We start from the raw sequence: 22,826 nt of genomic DNA, 5'->3' as shown, positions 1-22,826 counted from the left end.
GTATAAATTAGCTTTAACTTCCTGGGCCCGAGGAGCTTTATTTAGTATGTTGTTTCCATCACAAGTGGTGCACTCTAGAGATTTGTGCTTCATCCTGTATTATTTGAGATTTTTTTTTCAATGATAGGTAAAATTATAGAGGGCATGCTCATCACATTTGCCTATGACACTAAGCTGAAGACAGAGTTCATACACTAGATGAGAAAGTCAATATCCAAAAAGATCTTGACATGCTACAGAATTGACCTAAATCTAAAAAGATGAATTTCAATAAGCTCTCTTACATTTGGTTCCAATATAATCCACTTCATGAGAATAAGATGAAGGAGGTATGGTTAAATAACAATTCATCTAAAAAAGATCTGAATTTTATTTGAAAATTCTTATCTTACCCTCTGTGCTTTCTGTTTTACTAGACATATAGTCGAGGAATTTTCAAAAGAAAAGAGAGAGGGGGTAGCTGGGTAGCTCGGTGGATTGAGAGCCAGGCCTAGAGATGGGAGGTCCTGGGTTCAAATGGGACCTCAGATACTTCCCAGCTGTGTGACCCTGGGCAAGTCACTTAACCCCCATTGCCTAGCCTTTACCATCCTTCTGCCAAGATGGAAGGTAAGGATTTAAAGAAAAAAAGAGAGAGAAGAGAATATTTTGGGGAATCTTTTATTTAGTGTATACCTGGGTTCCTTTCCTCTCATTCCTTGAATCTACCCTAAATCTATATGTGGGAAACAACTCCCTCCCTTATTTTTAAGTTATCCATTATTATAGTCATTGTATAAATTGTTCTCCTTGTTTTGCTTACTTCCCTCGGCATCAGTTCATAGAAGTGCTACCAGCTTTCTCCAAGTCTGTCCCTTTCATCATTGTTTACAATGCAATAGTACTCTATATATTCAGAGTGGTCCAAAGGTCAAAGAGTAAGCTTCAGAGGATTCAAGTTCGCCCTTTGACACATACTGGCTATGACTTAACAAAGAAAGTGCACTTAATAAATGCTTTTTGATATATTTATTGATAAACTGAAGGAGGACTGATCAGGATGGTGAAGAGCCTTTTAGTTCATGTCATATATAGGTTGGGTAAAAGGACAAGTGATATTTAGCTTGGAGTAGAGTAGCTTCTGATCTTTACTAACCGTGTGACCTTGAGCAAGTCACTAGCTCTCAGTTTCCTCAGCTGTACAATAGTATCTCTCTATTTAGGATGAGGGGTTGAGCAGGCATGAGAGCTGTGTTCAAGAATTTGGATGGCTGCTGTTTCAAAAACAGATGAGATTTTTTTCTATTAGGCACAAGAGGCAGAGTCAGCTAGAAGTTGCAAATGGTCAGTTTTAGATCTGATGTCAAGAAAAACTTCTTATCAATCAAAATTGTCAGAAATTACCTTGAAAGAAGGTATTTTCTCCTTCCTTGGAGGTCTTTAAGCACAGACTAGATGGCCACTCATCAAATATGTTATAATGGGAATTCCTTATAGTTGCCAAATACAATAGAAGATGGAGTAAAGGATATAGATATTCCCAACTTCAAATTATATATGCATTTTCTACTCTTCCTTTTATGTGTTTTATCTACCACTATGATTTGTAAGGGTACTAAGGCAGTAAATAAATGTACCACCTATCTATTTTGAATAGGGCTAGCTAGCTAAGCAAATTTTTATTATTGATGATGATGTGTTTTATATTCCCATAGTCTAATTACAGTACATTATGTTGTTCATACTTTAAAAACTTAATCATATTTATGTTAAATTCTTCTGCTTTCATTATTAATATACCGATTTAATTCTAGACATTCTCATCATGTAATTCACATGCAAGAAAAGAATGATGGAGGATTAGTTTACAAACCTTGAAAAATAATAAATAAATATAATATATTATTTAAATTCCAAAATAATCCCTGAGTCTTTTAAACCTATTTACTACAGCCTATTTTTTTTAATTGAGTTTTATTTTTTCAATCACATGTAGAAACAATTTTTGATCACTGTTTTCTGACATTTTGTGTTTCAGATTCTCTCCCTCCCTCCCCATCCCTGAGGCAATGACTAGTCTGATATAGGTTATATCAATGTTTTCATGCAAAACATATTTCCATTTTCCCTATGTTGTCATTGAAGATGCATAAACAGCAAAAAATCTCATGAAGGAAATAAAGTGAATAGCATGCTTTGATCAGCAATCAGATTCTAACATTTCCTTCTTTGACTATGGATGATGTGTTGGGTTTGGTTTTTTTTGTTGTGTTTTTTTTTATCATGAGTCTCTTGATACTTTGTTTTGCTGATAATAATTTGGTACTTCACATTTATCATCATACAATATTTCTTTTACACACTCAGTAGTGATATTGTCGGGTCATAGTTTTATGGCCCTTTGGGCATGGTTCCACATTGCTCTCCAGAATGCTTGTATCAGTTCACAGTTCCACCAACAGTGCATTAGTATCCCAATTTCCCCACAACCTTTCTAACATTTATCATTTTCCTTTTTTAGTCATATTAATGTTCTGATAGGTGGTATCTCAGAGTTGTTTTAATTGGGAGTATTTCTTCATATGACTATACGTAGTTTTAATTTCTTCCTCTGAGAACTGCCTGTTCATATCCTTTGACCATTTATCAATTGGGGAATGCTTTAGATTCTTACAAATTTGGCTCAGTTCTCTATATATTTGAGAAATAAGGCCTTTATCAAATATACTGCCAATAAAAACTTTTCCCTCAATTTGTTGTTTTTCTTCTAATATTGGTTTTGCTAGTTTTACTTATATAGAAACTTTTTAATATAATATGATAAAAATTATTCATTTTTCATAATGTTCTCTATATCTTGTTTGGCCATTTACTATTACCTCGTGAAATACATTTTTACTAGATGTCACTGACCAGAGTGAAATTAGAATCTGTTACCCTAAAAAACTATGATTCCCAGCAAAATTACAATCCCCAGCAAAAACTATGATTCCCAGAACCCCAATCACTTCCTGTTGTTAGGTGCTGATGTAGACAGGATAAATTGGGTGGAGTTCCAATACTAACTGCTCTTTTCCTTCCTGTTGGCAGCTTTGGTAGAGTATGCATTTTGAGTAGGTCACATGGTTCTGTTTTGTCAGATGATAAACTTTATAAAAATAATACTTGAAGTATTGAATATTAATTTAACTCTTACACCAGACTCTACTTATATTGAAATCATTGTCTGAATTACCAATGCCTTGCCTGGGCTACTACATTGAAGTGCTTTGTTTTATGGTCTTTCTAAGTCTTAATTCCTTGAATTACTGGGGAAAAAATGTTGCTACTCATAAAAGGTAGGATGGAAAATGCCTCTGACAGGAAAAACTTGGGATGCCTTTTTCTACCTCATTATTGTTCCTAAGCTTTCATTGTCACAAAACTAGGAGAGATAGCTTTCACGTTTGATGACAAAGCCAGAATCCCAAAAGGCTTCATCAGGCTAGAAGTTGGAATTAATCTATTAAAATGAGATTTATTAGGGACAAATGTGAAGTCTTACACTTGGGTTCAAAAAATCAGCTTCACAAGCACAACTGAGAGTGGGGAGAAAGAAGGTAACAGTCCATCCAAAAAGGATCTGGAGATTTCAGTGCCCTGAAAGCTCAATAGAAGTGAACAGTATAATAAAGTTAATGTGGTCTTGAGCTGCATTTTGAGAGGTATAATGTCTTGTGTTCACACATCCCTGACCAGATGACTTCTGAGAGCCCTTTCAGCTCTCAGATTCTCAGTAACCCTTTCTTCCCTTCTTGTCCCTTCCCTGTCCTCCTTTTCCCTCCCTTTTTCTAATGAGTATCTATAATCTAAGTAATCTTTAATGATTTTAGAAAATCACAGGGTTCCAGTGCTTTTTAATGTGGAAGTCACTTTAATAATAATAGTTAATATTTATATAAGCTTTAAGGTTGGCAAAGCATTTTAATAATCTTGTGATCCTCCAAATAACTCTGACAGGTAGGTGTTATTATTATCCCTATTTTACAAATGAGGAAACTAAGTTTGAAACTGGTTCAACAAATCTGCCCAAGATTATACAACTAGTAAATGTCTCAAGTGTTATTTTAACTCGAGTTTTCCTGACTCCAGTCTATCCACTTTGCCATCTAGACCAACTAGTAGAGAGTAGGAAACACTAAACAAAGAGGAAATTATATACCATAGACAATGAGATGTAACTAACAGGAGTTATATGGTATCACATAGGCATGATTTCTATGACAACAACAACCTGTCCAGAATGTCCTTGACACGACTCCTATTTCTGCGCATCTTAAGATTAAAAAGACCAATTGGCGATTGGTAGACTTTATCAATTGTATCACATGATTAAGTAGTCATAATTGACTTAGTCTGGCATCAGGCCATCCCTGGTTTCAGAGCTGGAAAAGTCAGCCTATCAGAGCAGGCCAGTTTTTCCTGCTGCCAGGTTTCTGAGGATTACAGATCTAAGCCACATCCCTTGAAACTGTGATTCAGAGCTAAGATGATGATGAATCTTATGAATTGTATGAAGGACTGACCTCTTTGTCCAAAGTGGTCAGAATCCTATGTTCACATTATCTGCTGTGTCGAGAGTTTGTCAATGCAACCAGGCCTGGAAATGGAAGAAATTGAAAGGGGATTATGTGGCTACTGACATTTTCAACATTTGCCCTCAGATCTCAAAAGTGTTTTTTCCCAAAGATATTTTATTTTCCCAATTACATGTAATAATTTTCAACATGTATTTTCCCAAATTATAAGACCCAAATGTCCCTTCCTCCCTTTCCTCCCCCTTCCTAGAGAGGATAAGTAAGTTTATCTGGGTTATACATGTATTATCATGCAAGATACACTTCCATGTGGGTCATTGTGGTAAGAAAATACTCATCTAAAACCCAGACTCCCAAATAAAAACATAAATGAACTGATGTGAGAAATAGAATGCTTTGATCTGCATATGACTTCAACAGTTTTTTCTCTAGAGGTGGACAGTATTCTTTGTTCTAAGTCCTTCAGAGTTGTCCTAGCTTATTGTATTGCTGAGAGTAGCCTTTCACGGTTGAATATCATATATCTCAAAAGTATTTTGATGCATTCATTATGCCTAATTTTGCCTCACAATACTTGGAGGTGGGAGACAAGTGTCTGAATTTTGACTTTTAGATATATGTTCATAGGTTAATCATTTTACTTCCCTGAGCTTCAGTATTCTCATCTATAAAATGAACTTAGTACTTGTACTACCAACTTCACAAAGGTGTCCTGAATGCTTTGCAAACCTTAAAGTGCTGCAGAAATATGAACTAGTATTATATTCTAGTGAGTACCTCTAGAGTTAGGGAAGCTATATCTGGCTCTTAGGGTTTTAGGGTGCCCTGGGGGATTTGGGATTTTTCCTTTTCCAATTATCCTATTATCACCTCTAGCCCCTACCAAATTCCTCCATTACTTGGTCCCACTGATCACCCCTGAGTCTATTGAATGGACATTTACTTTGAAAATGTGGCAAGAATGAGGCATATGTATTTCTTCTAATACCTTAAGGAAAAAACTCTCCCCAAACCACCTCCATCTATGGAAAGTGTAAGTTCAGCACAAAGTTTGAGAGGGTCAACCACAATGTCATCGTGTCAAAGGCTTTTATAGTTCATCCTCTGAGAATGGGTACTCACAAGAAAGTGTTACAAGTGTTCCAGCCAGCAAACAAGTACAAAGAATGGGAGCAGACAGCCTCCCTTTTATACTAGTCTCTGATGCAAAGATGGTCCCTCTCCTTGTTCACCATTGGCTGGTTACTTGAGAGTTACAATCTTATTTCCAAAGCCAGCTAATCAGAATGTGTAATTTACAAAACCAATTATCCTAATTAAGTCAAATGGGCTCTAACCATTGAACATAAGAACTGTTTCAAGCCTATCTGCATTCCCTATTTCCTAAAGATGACTGCCAGGACCACTTCTTGCTCTACTGAGACTAGAATACTGGGAATGCTAGGATACCCACTCAACCTTTCAAAACTCACGAGATTGGACGTTCTGATCCTTTTACTCAGAACAGATGACAAATGCAAAAAGCATGGGCCAGTGCTCTTTTTATAGGACCCCATAGCCTCAGGCAGATGAAGACCCCCAAGATCTCTCCCTTTTTAACACTGACTCTCCCTCCCTGGATGCTATAATTGAGGGAGTCAACTCAGCAGAGCATAGTCAAAAAAATTGTGGCAGGCTCAGTGGACTGAGAGTCAAACCTAAGGACAGGAGGTCCTGGGTTCAAATTTGACTTTAGACATTTCCTAGCTGTGTTACCCTGGGCAAGCCACCTAACCCCCATTGCCTAGCCTTTGCTGCTCTTCTGCTTTGGAACCAATATGCAAATATTGATTCCTGGAGGGAAAAGAAGAATATTTTCTTTAAAAAGACAAAAAATAAGTGGAAGCTGACTCAGGCCTTTTGAAGTTGCTCTTAATTCTAGCTATTAGCTAATTTTCCTTACCATGGGGTTAGCAGACTAGAAATGACAATAAAAAATAAATAATACTTATTAAGTGCCAATTATGTGCCAGGCACTTTACAATTATTTTCTCATTTGCTCTTCACAACACTACTAGGAAAGGTACTATTATTATTCCCATTTCACAGATGAGGAACTAAGGCACACAGAGGTTAAGTGATATGACCAAGGTCACATAGCTTGTATGTCTGGAACTACATTTGAACTTGTCTTCCTGACTTCAGGTCCAGCATTCTATCCACTGCCCCATAACAGAACATCTGGATATATCCCAAAGTTTCTTCAAGTCATTTCCTCAGCTCTTTATCTCATCTTTTCAGGAATTAGACTTTTCCGTCTATCTACACAGGGAGATGCCATCTGAGGCACTGAGCATGTGCCAGGACCCTGGTACTCTATGTCTCATTCCCCTCACAGGCTGTTTTGTGTGCGTGCCTATGTGTGTAGATTTTTAAAATGTATTTTCAATTATTTATTTATTTTAAATTAATTACGTGTAGTAAATTTCCACATACATTTTCCTAAGTTATATAATCAAGCATATCTCCCTCCCTTCCCTTTCTCCTCCTGGTGTTGGCAAGTGATTCGATATGTTTCACACATATAGTTCGTTTTTGAAAGTCCCCTCACAAGCCTTAAATTTTATAAGTGCAGGTACTGAGCATTTCTAAATTTTGTATTCTTCCTCCAAGACCCCATAGAGCCTAACATCCTCTCATCTCTGGGATCATATTCCTCTATTCTGGCTTTTTAAACCCTACACAAACAAGCTCCAAACAAGCTTTCTCCAGACTTTTTCTAAATCTCTTCCCTTCTCACACTTAACAATTCTTCCAAATTAACCGTCCAAAAGCTCTTCACACATGGTCCTCCATCTCATCTTCTTCACCTTTGTACAGACTATTTATTACCCTTTCCTTCTCAATTCTTTTAGAATTCCTAGCTTCTTCAAAGACCACTTCAAGTCACCCTTTACATGAGGTCTTCCTTTATGCTCTGGGAAATCGAGGCCTCCCCGGATAATTAATTACATTATATTAACTTTGTAAATATCATTGTTTCCCTTCGGTTGAAATGTAAGGGGTGGGGGGAGGGTGGCTGTTTCATTTTTGTTTATTGAATTCCTGACAGCACATCGCTCCGAACACTACATAATATTGTGATTTTCTAACCTCTTATTACTATAGTAGGCAGTCTGAGGAAGAAGATGATTCCTGTAGAGCGCCCAGCTCTAAGAAACAACTAACTAGGCAGAGAAGAGACAAACAAGCTAAAGAAGGGCCTTGGAAGCGCGCGCCATAGAACTACAGGGTAACCTGTGCACGCGGTACTAAGAAGAGAACAGATCGTGCACGAGGAGCTAAGGAACGCCCTGGAGAGCGCGCGCGCCACCTAACTAAAGGCCACGATAGCGCTCACTGCAGGGAGAGAGGACTGGGATAAGCACGAGGAACGCCCAGGACTGTGCCTGCGGCTCGGAGTCGGCCGTTTGTAGCTCAGCCTACTAACCCCATTTCAAAAGGGGAAGGGGCGGAGCTCCATGGGCGCGATGTCCCACCCCGCCCTTCGTTTGCTCGTTTGGGGAAGATGGGTATCACGAAAAGCCATTTTAACCTCGCTTTTCTCTTCTTGACAAATCCAGAGCCCTCCTTCGTGCTTCCGAAAGGACGCACGGAAATAAACATGCCTTGTCATCAAAATGCGCCCTTCCCTACTCGTTATTTTCTCCTGGACCAGTAGGTGTCACCCTGACCCACCTAGAGCTAGGTCTGTGTTAACATTCGAGGTTGCCGGCGGATCTTCGCCATGGCTGCAGACAGGGAACCGGTCAGAAGCTCACAAGGGAGATCTGCTCCCATCAGCTGTCATCGGAGACAGAGGTGCGTCCCTAGGAGGGAGCGAAAGGGAAGGGAGGGAGAGGGAATCCGAAGAATGGCAGGCCTCGGGCTGGTAATCTCTGAAAACTACAAATCCCAATAGGCAAAGCGAAACGCGCCGCAAAAAAGTTCGAGTTCCCGAGCATGCGCGAAGCAGATTTGTTCGAAGAGAGTGTTTTGTGTAATGGCCGACTCCTAGAGATTTTCTTCAGTTCCTCTGTTTGAAACCGGAATATAGATTAGCCTGGACTTCCTGAACTTTCTGGGTTTCGCAGCTTTTTGGGTTTGGGTGCTCTTAGATCGTATATAATTAGAAAGTCATCAAATTCAATCCCTTTGTTTTACAGATAGATAAGCTGAGACCCAGAAAGCAAATATGACTTGGCCATTATTCGAATGAAAAAAAGTAGTCTCGTGCCTCCTGGCCCAGTGCTTTTTGCACTACGCATGTGCACTAATTTTCTCTCTTCTGACCCGCAGTGAAACGCTGTTCCTAAAAATTTTCACCATTTAGCCCTTTGGACCATGAATCAGAATCACATAAGCCTCCCCTAATCTATTACTTTATCGTCTCGATATGGTGGCTTTGTGACTTGCCTATCAGTATTCTATGAAGCATTAGCTTTTCCTGTGTTAAAGATTTGATAAGCCATTGGCTATGTTGTCATAGTTTGGGTCATATTTTGATCAAGTCATATATTGAGTTCAGAGATCTTGGCATTCCTATTGATTAAAACTGGAAGGGACCTCAGAAACCATCCAGCCCAACCCCTTATTTTGCAGTTCGGAAAACAGGTTCGGAGAAGTTAGGGGATTTGACAAAGGTCACACAGGTAGTATCAGTGGGAGGATTTCAACTTGGGTCTCCTGACTCCAAAGCCAGTGCTTTAAATGCAATGTCAATACTTACAGATTTTGAGTAGGTAAATGATTTTCCCCCCTAAAAATTAGGTGGTATGATGTATAGTATGAACATGATGATGAATGGATAGAGGGTCAGCATTTGTTTAAATCTTGCCTTTAACAAGGGCTTTGACCCTGAATAAAGCATTTAGTGTCCTCAGGTATTTCCAAGTTTCAGAGCAGTTGCTGATCTGTATTGGTAGAAATTTTTTTCCTAACATTTTCCTACACCAGCAAAACCACAAGTCAAAAACAACAAATAAGTACTTTAAATAAATTTCTATTTTTTTTTTTGCCTGCTCCTGTTTCTGGAAAATTGAGCCAGATAAAGCCCAGGTCTAACTATTTCACACCTTTCTTTCTCCATTCCCCCCACTCCACCTGAAATAAACTCAGTATCTTTCTGTCATCTCCAGGATTCAATATGAAATCTTCTGTTGGCATTCAAAGCCTTTCAACTTCCCTACACTTTATACTTCCACATTCACTCACACTCTCTGTGTGATCCATGATACCTGTATCCTTGCTGTTCCTGGACCAAAAAACTCTTTATCTCCCAGCTCTGGGAATTTTCATTGGCTGTTTTGTAACCTCATTCCTTAGCACAGTGTCTGGAACATAGGAGTCATTTAATAAATGTTTATTTACTGACTACCAATTACTTTGAATTGCAAAACCTTTTTTTTTAATTATTCCAATAGAGACAAGATACAGATTCCAGAAGAAAAGAAAATTACTTATTGTGACCTACCTATTAAGCAACAAAGAAGAAAACTTATTCAGGCTGTGAAGGACAACCCATTTCTTATTGTGACTGGAAGGACAGGGAGTGGTAAAACTACTCAACTCCCTAAATATCTTTATGAAGCAGGTAAATATATTCTGGAACTTGTGATATATTTGATGAATACTAACAATGATCATAGTGACTTCCCGCCACACTTGCCACATCTTTTCCAACCTTAGGTTCCCAACTCCATCTCCACTCTTTGCTGATAACTTTTTGCTTCTGAGAAGATCAAGGGCCTTATTACTGACAAGAACTCCCAATAATCCCCTCTTTGATTCTTCTAATCTTCCTAGTGATCTCACTCATCCTCTGTTTCTTCTTGTCTTAGAGAAAGAGGTAACACTTTTTTCTTTCTTTTTAAAAAGAATCCTTAACTTTTGACTTAGGATGAATACTTTGTATTGGCTCCAAGGCAGAAGAGTGGTAAAAGCTAGGCATTGAGGGTTAAGTGACTTGCCCAGGGTCATACCACTAGGAAGTGTCTGAAGTGAAACAACACACTTTCTAAAGTTAACCCCTACTTAGCTATACCAGTAATCTTAACTTCTTTGTGATTTCACTTCATCAATTATTCTTTATTATGCAACCTCAGTCTTTTCTACATCATTGAGTCTTTACTCTCATCTACCTTGGAGCACACATATGCTTAGGTCTCCTCATCCTAAAATAATTTCTGTTATTGTACTACCTCTTTTTCCTCATATTAACCAACAAATTCCAATAAAGAATAGTTGATACCACCCCCTATTTTTCTACCACTTTTTTACTCCCTTCCACACTGGCTTCCATGTTAATAATTGGCTTATTGATTGATGGACCTGCTGGCTACTTGTCAGTTTCTTTAACTGATTTTTCATTTTCTTTCTGCCCCTTCAACATAGTTGTTCCCTATGGTTTTCTCTTATGTTCTCTTTTCCTTTCTTTCTATACTTTCCCTTGATGATACATCTCATTCACTTCCCTGACTTCAGTAATCACTTGTATGCAAATGACTCCCAGATCTATAACCTAATCCCTAACCTTCATAGAATCCCAGTCCCAGTTCCATTTCTACTTACTCCTTGATATCTCTAATGCCTTTTACACTATTGATAGCTCTCTTCTCCTTGATTTTCTTTTCTCTCTAGGTTTTTGGGATACTGTTTTCTCTTGGTTTTCCTCCTATCCACTTTCTCTGTCTCCTTTGCTGGATCTTCCTCTAGATCATGACCTTTAACTATAGGTATTTCTTAGGGTTTTGTCCTGGGTCCTCTTCTCCTCTCCCTTTATAATTCCCATAGATTTAATTACCATCTTTATGCTCTGATTCCCAAATCTACCTTTCCTGCCCATTTTCTCTGCTTACTTCTAAATTTACATCTCCAGTTGCCTTTCAGACATCTTGAAATGGCTGTCCAGTAAACATCTTAAGCTTAATATGCCCAAAATAAAATTCATTATCTTTTCCCCAAAATCCTCCTTCCTTTTCTTTTACTGTAGAGGGCAACACCATTCTCTCAATCTTGGAGTCATCCTGTATTCCTCAGGAATACAGCTGTTATTTCCAAGCTGTTGTCAAGCTCTGCTGATTTCACTTTTGCAATATCTCTCAAATATAACCTCTTCTCTTCTGACACCACCATCTCTCTAGTGCAGGCCCTTATCATCTCACTCTTTGATTACTTCAATCGCCTGCTGGTGGGTCTCCCCGTCTCAAGTCTCTCCCCATTCCAACTCATCCACTAAAGTGATTTTTCCCAAAACACAAGTCTGAGCATGTCACCCTCCTCTTCAGTAAACTCCAGTGGTTTCCTATTGGCTCCAAGCACAGATACAAAATGCTGTTTGGCCTTCAAAACTCTTTATACCCTAGTCCCCTCCTTCCTTTCCAGTCTTCTTACACCTTACTTTCTTACACAAAGTCTTCAGTCCAGTGACATTGGCCTCATAGGTGTTCTATGAACAATACACTCCATTTTTTGGCTTTGGGCATTCTTTTTAGCTGTTTTCTAGTTTTCTGTCCAGAAATGCTCCCTCCTTCCATTCTTGTGAGAAGACCTTTAAGCCTTGACTACCTGAATTCCTTCCTTTAAGTTCCAACTAAAATCCTGCTTTCTATAGGCAGTTTTCCTCAACACTTCTTAATTCTAGTGCCTCCCCTCTGTTAATTATTTTACACATATGTGTGTGTGTGTATATATATATATATATATGTATATATATACATATATATATATATAGAGAGAGAGAGAGAGAGAGAGAGAGAGAACTTGCTTTGTATGTTGTTTCCTCCATTAGATTATAAGCTTCTAAAGGGCAGAGATTGTCTTTTACCTCTTTTTGTATCCTCAGGGCATTAACACAGTGCCTGGCACATAGTAGACACTTAACATTGAATGACTGATTGATTCAAACTGATTCCTAGATATTTCCACCAGGGTCTTAGCAGACATGTCAGACTCAGCGTGTCTGAAACTGGCTTGTACCTCCCACCCTCAAACCTGTCCAAATTCTTCAGTTCTCCATTCTTGTTCATGATTAAGTAACAAGCTCCGTCTTGGCCTCCTGGGTTCTTCCTTCTTCCATATTCCATGTGACCAGCCAGTTGCCGGATCCTGCCGCTTCTTTCACTCTTAGATCTCTCCTATCAGGCCCTTGCTCTCCACTCCTCACTTTAGCCAGCCTAGCTCCCTGGGTCCTATCTTTTTGCCTAAGCCATGATAATAGCCTCTTAATGAATCTTTCTTTCTTCTAGGCTATTCTCCTTCAGATCTCTACAATAACCGTTGCCCAAGCGATCTTCCTAACATGTTACAGTGTACAATGTACATCGTACAGTCAATCCCTCCTCAACCCAGAAGCCTTCAGGGCTTCCCCATTGCCTACTGAACAACATATAAACTTGTGGGCCAGGCTCTGCACAGTTTTCTCTTTCCGATTTCTAACCTATCTGCCCAGCCTCATCTCTGCTTTCTACTTAGCCTCAGTTTCCATTAAAGGAGACTCTTCCCAATGCCTTTGTTTATGCTGCCTCTCTAGGCTGGCCTGGATTACTCAAACCCAGATGAGTTTCCTGATACCAGCTCTGCACCCCATCCCCCACCAAACTGATTTCTTTCTAGGGCCCTAAATGACCCTATGGATTGAAAGACAGGCCTGGGGGCAGGAGGTCCTGAGTTCAAATCTGGTCCCCTGATACTTCCTAGCTGTGTGACCCTGGGCAGTCACTTAACCCCAGTTGCCCCTTACAGGGTAAGGGTTAAAAAAAAAAGATCTTTCTCTTCAGACAACACTTTTCTGGGCTTTTCCTTTGCATGTATTTTGCTCCTCCCCTCATTAGGCTGGAAACTTCCTCAGAGCTCTCAGATCAGTCTTTGTTTCCCGGGGTTGTTTACCTAGTGGACACTTAAGTAATTGCTTCTTGAATTAAATTGACCTAATTTCATCCCAACCCAATTTTTGAATGCCAAAGATGAGCATACTGGTTTTTATTTAATAAATTTAATTTTATTTAATAAAAGAGGCCCAAAGACATACAGGTAGAACTTTTCTTAATTACATATGTCTCATACTGAATGAAAGAAAAATACATTTTGACATAGCTTTAAGTTAATTTTCTTCAAGTCAAATCAACAGGCCTTATTTATTTTAAATTCTTACTTTCTGTCTTAGAATTGATACTAAGAATCAGTTCCAAGGCAGAAGAATGATAAAGGGCTAGGAAATTGTTAAGTGACTTGCCCAGGGTCACACAGCCAGGAAGTATCCAAGGCCAAATTTGAATCCAGGACTTCCCATCTCTGGGTCTGGCACTCTATCCACTGAGTCACCTCGTGGTCCTTCAGCAGGCATTTGTTAAGCACTTACTGTATGCCAGGCCTTATTCCAAGTGTTAGAGGTAAAAAGAAAGGCAAAAGCATGGTTCCCTGCCCTCAGCTAATTCTTATGGGAGGAGACAACATGTAGATAAGTATATCTGACAAAATGGATCTGAAATGAACCTGAGGAGTTATCAGAGGGAAGTCACTGGGGTCCTGAGTGAGGCTGGAAAAGTCTTCCTGCATAGATGGGGATCTGAGCTGAGGCTTAAAGGTAGGCAGGAAAGCCAAGTCTCCAGCACTGCAAGAGGAGGAGAAGGAGACGGGCTTGGGGGTTTGAGGAATAACCAGAACAGTGGCACTGGGTCATAGAATATGTGGAAAGGAGTCATTTCTTGTTACTTTTTGTCACAGAAAGAGTTAAGCTAATAATGTGACAGCTCAAATCCGAGAGAGTTATTATCAGGAGCAGTCATCATTATTTAACTTTAAGGGGGCAGCAGGGTGACTCGGTGGAATGAGAGCCAGGCCTAGAGACGGGAGGTCCTAGGCTCAAATGTGAATTCAGACACTTCCCAGCTGTGTGACCCTGGGCAAGTCACTTGACCCCCATTGCCTAGCCTTTACCACTCTTCCACCTTAGAACTAATATACAGTATTGATTCTAAGACAGAAAGGTAAGGGTTTTAAAATATAATAATTATTATTTGACTTTTAAACAGGATTATCCAGTATGGTCATTCGTGGATGTAGTAAGCTGGTTCCCTATCCAGCGGTCTGTGAAGACTTACATGGTAGTCTTCTGTACCGACATCTCCTGATTCCCCTTCATTTCCAGTGCTGTCCATGTACCTCCAGTTTATCCTGAATAGAGCTTGTTTGTACAGATCTACTGGCAAGCTGACCTCCCCTGTTAGACTGTTAGCTCCTCAAGAGCACTTTTTGGTAACCCTCATGCTTAGCATGATGCCTGGCATGTATATGCTTAATGTTTATTGACTGGCATTGATACAACGTGGTTTCTTCTTATGTACTTCTTATCCTTCGGATACATAGACCTTGCTAGTATCAACACTACCATCATCTGATGCTTTTGGTAACAGATATGAGGAAATTGATGACGGGCAAGGTGGCTTTGGTTTAATTATCCATTTAAGCATCTCTTTTATCAGAGAAAACTTGTTTGACATATTTACATCCGTAGGATTTAGAAACACTTGGCTTCCTCTAAACAATCTAAAATGGAAATAAAAAGATTCAAAGAAAAATAACAAGTATTCACATTCAGTAGTCTATATTGCTGCCTTAAATGTAGTTTTAAAATTCCAGTGTCATATTAAGTTGCAGTATTGTCCTTTTAAAATTGCACAGCTTCTTCTTTTACAAAAATTTGGTAACAGTAAAGGCAAGAAACAATTGTATGATTTTGGTTTTATCTTATTTTTGTTAGGATTTTCAAAACATGGCACCATTGGGGTGACTCAGCCACGCAAAGTAGCTGCCATATCAGTTGCTCAAAGAGTTGCTGAAGAAATGAACTGTTCTTTGGGAAACTTGGTAGGATACCAGGTCCGCTTTGATGATTGTAGCTCTCAGGTATGATTCATCAGTGGTTCCCTATTATCTTCCGAGTAAAGTTCATGCTTCTTAGTGGCCATTCAAGGTTACCATCAAATATCCACATTCCTTATCTAAATAGACAACTTACTTTGAACACATTACTACCAATAACTAGTCAAAATGGAGAGACATGGAGTCACTAGTACAGGACTGTCCAGAACATGTGCCCACATCAAAGAAGGCACTGGGTTCTATGAGCAAAGCAGGATTACAGCAGCTCAAAAGAAATGTGAAATGCCAAATTTAGACATGTCCATCCCAAATGTTCCTATAGGCTGTTTGTCCCAACCTGTGGTAGAACATCCTGAGCTCATATTGATCTGATCCCTATAGGTGGGCACACTGTGCATTGATCCCGGCAGAGTAGTGTTATTTTGGTCCTTTTTTATTGTAAAGTACAACAACCACCATTTCCTTCTAGCAGATCATACAGACAACACAGAACACTTTTATGATAGCTATGGTCTTTTCCTTTCTTCCTCCCTTTTCCCCTCCCTTCTTCCATCTTCCCTTCTCTCCTCTCCTTCTTCCTCCCTTTCCTCCCTCACCTTCTGTCTTAGTCACAACTCTTAACACATAAGACTGACAAGGGCTAGGCTGGAGGTCCTGAGTTCAAGTGTGACCTTAGAAACCTCCTAGTTGTGTGATCCTGGGCAAATCACTTGACCCCAGTTGTCTAGCCCTTGCCACTCTTCTGTCTTAAAAAGATACTAAGACAGAAGGCAAAAGTTTTTAAAAAGAAATGCTGATTTATAGTGAATATGTCAAAATGTATATATAATTTACTCTTTTAAAAAAAGGAATCCCAGGTGACAATTATCTCAATTGTTCTCATGATTATCCAGTCTAACATTTGTAGTTGTTAAATTCCTTGACATTGAGTTTGTGTTTGTATTCCTAAAGCCAAATGAATGAGATTTTTTCCCCTTATTTCTTTTCCTTTCTTGACTGGAAGGACAACAGTTAAGTTAAAGTCAATCAAATGACTCCTGTTTTATCCCAGGCAGGTAATGAAAGGTCTGAGGTTTTCTCTTTAGTATTTAGGCCTAGAAGTAGTTGTGACTGCCCATGTGATATTGGGATTTCTCTTAATTTTATTTGAAATAAATAAGTAGTACATGAATATGCATATAAGGTATATATATATATATATACATGGATATGTATATATATATATAAAAGGACTAATCATTCTAATAGCTACAGGGAATCTTCTTTTTGTAGCTTCTGGAGATTTCTCTCGTCTCCTTTTCTGCACTATAGATCTACCTGCTGCCTGGCATCTTGCCCAGGTTAGGCTCTAACTTTATTTTGTCCCATTGCTACTCCCTATGGAGTTGGAGTTATGTCATAGGGCATAGTAGGGTGGAGGGCAAGGTAAATAAGTTCCTCACCACACTTCTTTGTCACACCCTAATCTCCCTTCATCCTTCTAACTCTGCCTCCTCCTGCAAAGGGCCTGCCTGATTCCTTACCCTTCTTCAGCACTGTCCCAGATCTCATCTTTTATCATTCTCTCCAGTGCCTCATCTCCTGAATCCTTGGAAATCCTACTTTTTTCTTGATAGTCACCTGATCTTATTACAGTGTTATATTATGAAGCTTCCATTTTTTTAATTTTAAAAATTATTATTTATTTTTAGCAGGCTTTAAAAAATTTTTTGAATTTCAAATTCTCTCTTCCCCTCCAGCTCCTCCCCCACCCACTCTTAAGGCAAACAAGATATCGATAATACATGTGAAGTCATGCAAAATATATTTCTATATTATCCATTAGCCAAAAAAAAAAGCAAGGAAAAAAAGTGAGAAAATTATACTTTGATTTATACTCAGAGTTCATCAGTTCTCTCTCCAGAAGTGGACAGCATTTTTCATCGTGAGACCTTTAGAATTGTCTTGTATCATTATATTGATCAGAATAGCTAAGTCTTAGGGGCAGCTATGTGGCTCACTGGACCGAGAGTCAGGCCTAGAGATAGGAGGTCCCGGGTTAAAATCTGGCCTCAGACACTTCCCAGCTGTGTGACCCTGGGCAAGTCACTTAACCCCCATTGCCTAGTCCTTACTGCTTTTTTGCCTTGGAACTAATACACAGTATTGATTCTAAGATGGAAGGTAAGGGTTTAAAAAAAAAATAGCTAAGTCTTTCACAGTTAAACATTATAATTATAATTGCTATTACTGTGTACAATGTTGTTCTAGTTCTACTCACTTTACTTGGCATCAGTTCACATAGGTCTTGCCATGTTTTTCTGAATCTGTGTCCTTCTTCATTTCTTAAAAGACAATTGTATTCCATCATAATCATTTACCCCAGCTTGTTTAGCCCTTCCCCAAATGATGGGCATTCCCTCAATTTTCAATTCTGTGCCACCATAAAAAAAAATCCCATTTTAAAATCATTTTGACTGATTAACTTAAATTTCATTTCTGTGACAGAAACTATTGGAGTGAAAAACTTAGAGAATCTAGAAGTTTTTTTTAATGTTATATCTAAAATTTCTGTGGCACCCCAACTTGCTATATTGTGCCGTTTAACCCTCAGGATACAGCAATCAAATATATGACTGATGGATGTCTGCTAAGACATATGATGGTTGACCCGGACCTTACCAAATTCAGTGTCATCATTTTGGATGAAGCCCATGAGAGAACTCTAACAACAGTAAGTGTTATTATTGAGTGTCTTGTTACCAACTATTGTGATATTTGTGTTTGGTTTTGTGGAAATGAGATGTTGTTCTCCATCTACCTTTTATCCTTTTAGGAATTGTTTCCTCATATCTATAGAAATCAGTGTCCTGCTTTGGATTATTTTTCTCTCCAGTTTTTCTGATTACTGGTAGGAGTATGTTCAAAGTTAAATTGTCAAGGTAGATGTGCATGCGGTTAATCTGATGGTAACTTTTCTTTTAGGACATCTTATTTGGCTTGCTGAAGAAATTGTTTCAGGAGAAATCACCCACCAGGAAGGAGCATCTGAAAGTGGTGGTGATGTCAGCAACAATGGAGCTGGTGGGGCTCTCGGCCTTCTTTGGAAATTGTCCAGTAGTCGACATTCCTGGAAAGATTTTTCCAGTCAAAGAGATTTTCTGCGACTTGATTGGCCCAAAAGACAAAGAAAATTCTTCCTATGTTAATGCGGTACTCCTCAGATCACTTATTTCCTTGTTTTCAAACCACATTTCTGGTTAGTTGAGTAACCTGGAAGCTCAGTTGTACCTTTCGCTGCTTTTTTAGAGACTCCCCATTTTGATGACACTAATCAAGTGTCATCTCATTTTCTCATTCATTAATCTGACAAGCATTTATTAAGCAACTCCTATGTTCCACTGCCTTTGCTTTGTACCAGGAATACAAAGACAAAACCAAGAGTCCCCAAACCTTAGGGGCTTGTATTCTGCAAAGGACAAACCACACAAACACATAAATAAGTACAAAATATATCTGAGTAAATACAATGTACTTTCTTGAGGTAAGGGCATTCGCCATTGGAGGGTCAGAATAAACCTGATTGTGTTGAGCTGATTTTAGAAGGAAATGAGAGATTCTAAGAGTCCGAGGGGAGGGGGAGCTGTGCTCCAGGCACGAGGAACAGCCCATGCAAAGGCACAGAGGTAGGCATTGTAGTGTTGCACATGGGCTACAGTGAATTGGCTGGATTGACTGGACTGTAGACTGTATAAAGGAGAATAATGTATGATAAGCCTGGGTAGGTAGGTAGGAACCTGGTTGTGAAGGACTTTAAAGGCCAAACATTATATTTTTGCCCAGAGACAGTGGAGAGCCCTTATTTGCTATCTTAGATTCAATACTGTTTCATTCAATTCAATACTCAATACTTCTAAGGCAGAAGAACAAGAAGGGCCAGTCAGTAGAGTTCAAGTGATTTGCCCAGAGTCACATAACTAGGAAGTGTATGAGGTCAGATTTGAACCCAGGACCTCCAGTCCTGAGACCTCACTCTCAATCCACTGAGCGACCTAGCCGCCCCAACCTTGAGTATTTCTTAAGCAAGAGAGTGACGAGGTCAGACCTGAGCCAACCCAGGGGTTTGGCAATACAAGTTGGGCATTTTGTTGCCTGATATCATTTTTCTATTGAAAAGGCCCACAGGAGAAGCTATTTTGTTCTGTTTTCTTCTCCCTCTGTAGCTCCCTCCCACTTGCTTACTAGTGCCACACTTTGTATACAGTAGGCATTCAATAAGTGTTTATAGAATAGGGAGCTGCTAGGTGGCTCAGTGAATAGAGTCCCAGGCCTCAAATCTGGAGGTCCTGGGTTCAAATCTAGCCTTAGACGCTTTCCAGCTGGGATACCGTGGGCAAGTCCCTTACCCCACGTCACCAGCCCTTACTGCTCTTCTGCCTTCGAATCCGTGTTGATTCTAAGATGGAAGGGAAGGGTTTTTTCCATGTTTGTTGAACAAGTCCAGAGTTGTCCTGGATCTAGGTCTTGCTCGGGAGGCAGGGCATCCTTGGCATTTTCCCACGAGGGCACGCTAAATCTGAGTAGATGCGGAAGCCCAGGGGAGAGCAGGGCAGTCTGCCTTCTGTGGCAGGCCCTTGGCCGGGGGCATTGCCCGAAGGCCAGCTTCCCTCCCGGAGAGCGCGAGGTTCACGGTACTTTGGCTCTTCTGTTCTTCAGGTTGTGAAAGTGACCTTAGAAATCCACCTGAATGAATTGGCTGGAGACATCTTGGTGTTTCTAACAGGTGAGGAGTCCCCTCCGCACGGTCATTCCCTATTGCATGTAAAAAGCCAGGAGAGCTGGAGCGAGCCCCCATCCTTGCCTGTCTCTGTGTAAAAATGTGCACGGCCCCTGTGTGGCTCGTGTGCGGCCTGTGTGCAGCCCCTGCGTGGCCCGTGTGCGCGGCCCCTGCGTGGCCCATGTGCGCGGCCCGTGTGCAGCCCCTGCGTGGCCCATGTGCGCGGCCCGTGTGCAGCCCCTGCGTGGCCCATGTGCGCGGCCCGTGTGCAGCCCCTGCGTGGCCCATGTGCGCGGCCCGTGTGCAGCCCCTGCGTGGCCCATGTGCGCGGCCCGTGTGCAGCCCCTGCGTGGCCCATGTGCGCGGCCCGTGTGCAGCCCCTGCGTGGCCCATGTGCGCGGCCCGTGTGCAGCCCCTGCGTGGCCCATGTGCGCGGCCCCTGCGCGGCCCGTGTGTGCGGCCCTGTGTGCGGCTCGTGTGCGGCCCCTGCATGGCCCGTGTGCATGGCCCCTGTGCGGCCCGTGTGTGCGGCTCGTGTGCGGCCCCTGCGCGGTCCGTGTGTACGGCCCTGTGTGCGGCCCATGTGTGGCCCTGTGTGCTGCCCTGTGTGCGGCCCATGTGTGGCCCTGTGTGCTGCCCTGTGTGCGGCCCCTGCGTGGCCCTGTGTGCTGCCCTGTGTGCGGCCCCTGCGTGGCCCTGTGTGCTGCCCTGTGTGCGGCCCCTGCGTGGCCCTGTGTGCTGCCCCTGCGTGGCCCATGTGCACGGCCCCTGTGTGCAGCCGTGTGTGAGGCTCGTGTGTGGCCCCTGCGCGGTCCGTGTGTACGGCCCTGTGTGCGGCCCATGTGTGGCCCTGTGTGTGGCCCCTGCGTGGCCCTGTGTGCGGCCCATGTGTGGCCCTGTGTGTGGCCCCTGCGTGGCCCTGTGTGCAGCCCATGTGTGGCCCTGTGTGTGGCCCCTGCGCGGTCCGTGTGTACGGCCCTGTGTGCTGCCACTGCGTGGCCCTGTGTGCTGCCCTGTGTGCGGCCCCTGCGTGGCCCTGTGTGCGGCCCATGTGTGGCCCTGTGTGTGGCCCCTGCGTGGCCCTGTGTGCGGCCCATGTGTGGCCCTGTGTGTGGCCCCTGCGTGGCCCTGTGTGCAGCCCATGTGTGGCCCTGTGTGTGGCCCCTGCGCGGTCCGTGTGTACGGCCCTGTGTGCTGCCACTGCGTGGCCCTGTGTGCTGCCCTGTGTGCGGCCCCTGCGTGGCCCTGTGTGCGGCCCATGTGTGGCCCTGTGTGTGGCCCCTGCGCAGCTCTGTGTGTGGCCCTGTGTGCGGCCCATGTGTGGCCCTGTGTGTGGCCCCTGCGCAGCTCTGTGTGTGGCCCTGTGTGCGGCCCATGTGTGGCCCTGTGTGTGGCCCCTGCGCAGCTCTGTGTGTGGCCCCTGCGTGGCCCTGTGTCCTCCACACGCACGCACGCCTGCTTTCCTGCCCTGGCAGGGTGGGCGCTGCGCCCGCCCCCTCGTGACTCGTGGGCACCAGCTGACAGATGTGTGGCTCATAAAATCACTTCTGCAGCTCTTTGGAGGTTAAAATTAGAAGAGTTAAATTCCAAACGAGGGCGACTCTTGAGCATCCTATTAACAGGAATGAGTCATTTCATTGTCTCACCTCCCACTCCTGCCCCGGCCTAATGTCAGAAGAGGCAGGCTGTGGAGCTCTCAGACTGATTTCTGTCTCTTCCGTTGGGTTCGGGGAGCCCGTGTGAGACGGCTGCTCTGCGGTAGGGCCCCCTTCTTCCCCTCGCCACCTTGCTCCAGCTAATGTATGACAGGGAGAGTGTGGAGGGCATAGGGATAGGAAGGGCCCCAAAGAATCAAAAAAAGGCCATGAAATGTTTAAAAATGCATAGACGAGAGCAGAAGGAGGTTCAGAAAGGGTCGCAACAAGCACTTTACATTTATTTTGAAAATGGCGTTTCTATTTATGATGTACATCTAAAAGGCCGTCCTTAATAGTCTCACCTATTTTTCTTTTTTAAAAAGTCAACCTTTTCTATTCAGACCTCTTTTTCTGGCCTTTGTATATGGGGCTATTCCTATTTGTCAAGTCTATAATAAAGAATAGGAGAAAAAAACCTCATCACCATCTGGGGGCGGGGATTAAAGAGGTTTTAGAATTGTGCGTTTATTTTTTTCTATGTTTTTAAACCTTTGGAAACTGTTATTTCCTGTAACTTGATTTTTTAAAAATTGTGATTAATTACACATTCAAAGTAATGAAGCAGTAGAAGGTGGTGATGTTCCAGTTTTATTTTCATCTTAATAATATGCCACCCTATATCAATTTGTCACCTTACAGTATTCACAGTACTCTCACATTCTGTCACTGAATCCCCACGGGAACATCGTGAAGTAGGCAAGGCAGGTATTGCCACCTTCATTTTACTGATGAGAAAAATCAGGCTCCAGGAGTTCTGGAGTTATCTCAGTGAAGCTAGTTAAGTGGTAGAACCAGGATTAAAAATAAGATCTTCTCACCACTGATCCAAAAAAATTATTCTTTCATAGCTCTTTGTTGCCTCTTCTCTTTTATGAGGATCTTTACTAAATCATTGTAGTTATTTTTAATTGTAAATTT

General features: G+C 41.6%; 1 protein-coding gene and 1 long non-coding RNA gene across 7 annotated transcripts in view; one reads left to right on the top strand and one right to left on the bottom strand.

Annotated features, from left to right (window-relative positions):
* LOC103102576 (uncharacterized) overlaps window positions 1-8,411 on the bottom strand; it is a 48,498-nt gene extending 40,087 nt beyond the window's left edge. Inside the window, exons 1-2 of the long non-coding RNA XR_461911.3 lie at window positions 8,274-8,411; window positions 4,545-4,618 (exon numbers count right to left, since the gene is read on the bottom strand). This is a non-coding gene — a long non-coding RNA (uncharacterized LOC103102576). The remainder of the gene's footprint in view (window positions 1-4,544; window positions 4,619-8,273) is intronic.
* The window catches only part of DHX40 (DEAH-box helicase 40), a 57,573-nt gene continuing 43,004 nt past the window's right edge, over window positions 8,258-22,826 (top strand). For 4 of the 6 annotated variants that reach the window (XM_007481788.3, XM_056816489.1, XM_007481787.3 and 1 more), the window contains exons 1-6: window positions 8,258-8,396; window positions 9,998-10,167; window positions 15,334-15,479; window positions 18,049-18,168; window positions 18,420-18,647; window positions 20,151-20,217. In XM_007481788.3, the coding sequence (XP_007481850.2) occupies window positions 8,323-8,396; window positions 9,998-10,167; window positions 15,334-15,479; window positions 18,049-18,168; window positions 18,420-18,647; window positions 20,151-20,217 (805 nt within the window). In that variant the 5' untranslated portion in view covers window positions 8,258-8,322. Of the gene's footprint in view, window positions 8,397-8,546; window positions 9,317-9,997; window positions 10,168-15,333; window positions 15,480-18,048; window positions 18,169-18,419; window positions 18,648-20,150; window positions 20,218-22,826 lie in introns of those variants that run through there. The other 2 variants (XM_007481786.3, XM_016430316.2) reach the window with 2 other exon arrangements.

Source organism: Monodelphis domestica, chromosome 2, assembly GCF_027887165.1.
Source record: "Monodelphis domestica isolate mMonDom1 chromosome 2, mMonDom1.pri, whole genome shotgun sequence".
NCBI lineage: Eukaryota > Metazoa > Chordata > Mammalia > Didelphimorphia > Didelphidae > Monodelphis > Monodelphis domestica.
The sequence above is the reverse complement of the archived record's forward strand: the minus strand, read 5'-3'. Positions and strand labels throughout refer to the sequence as shown.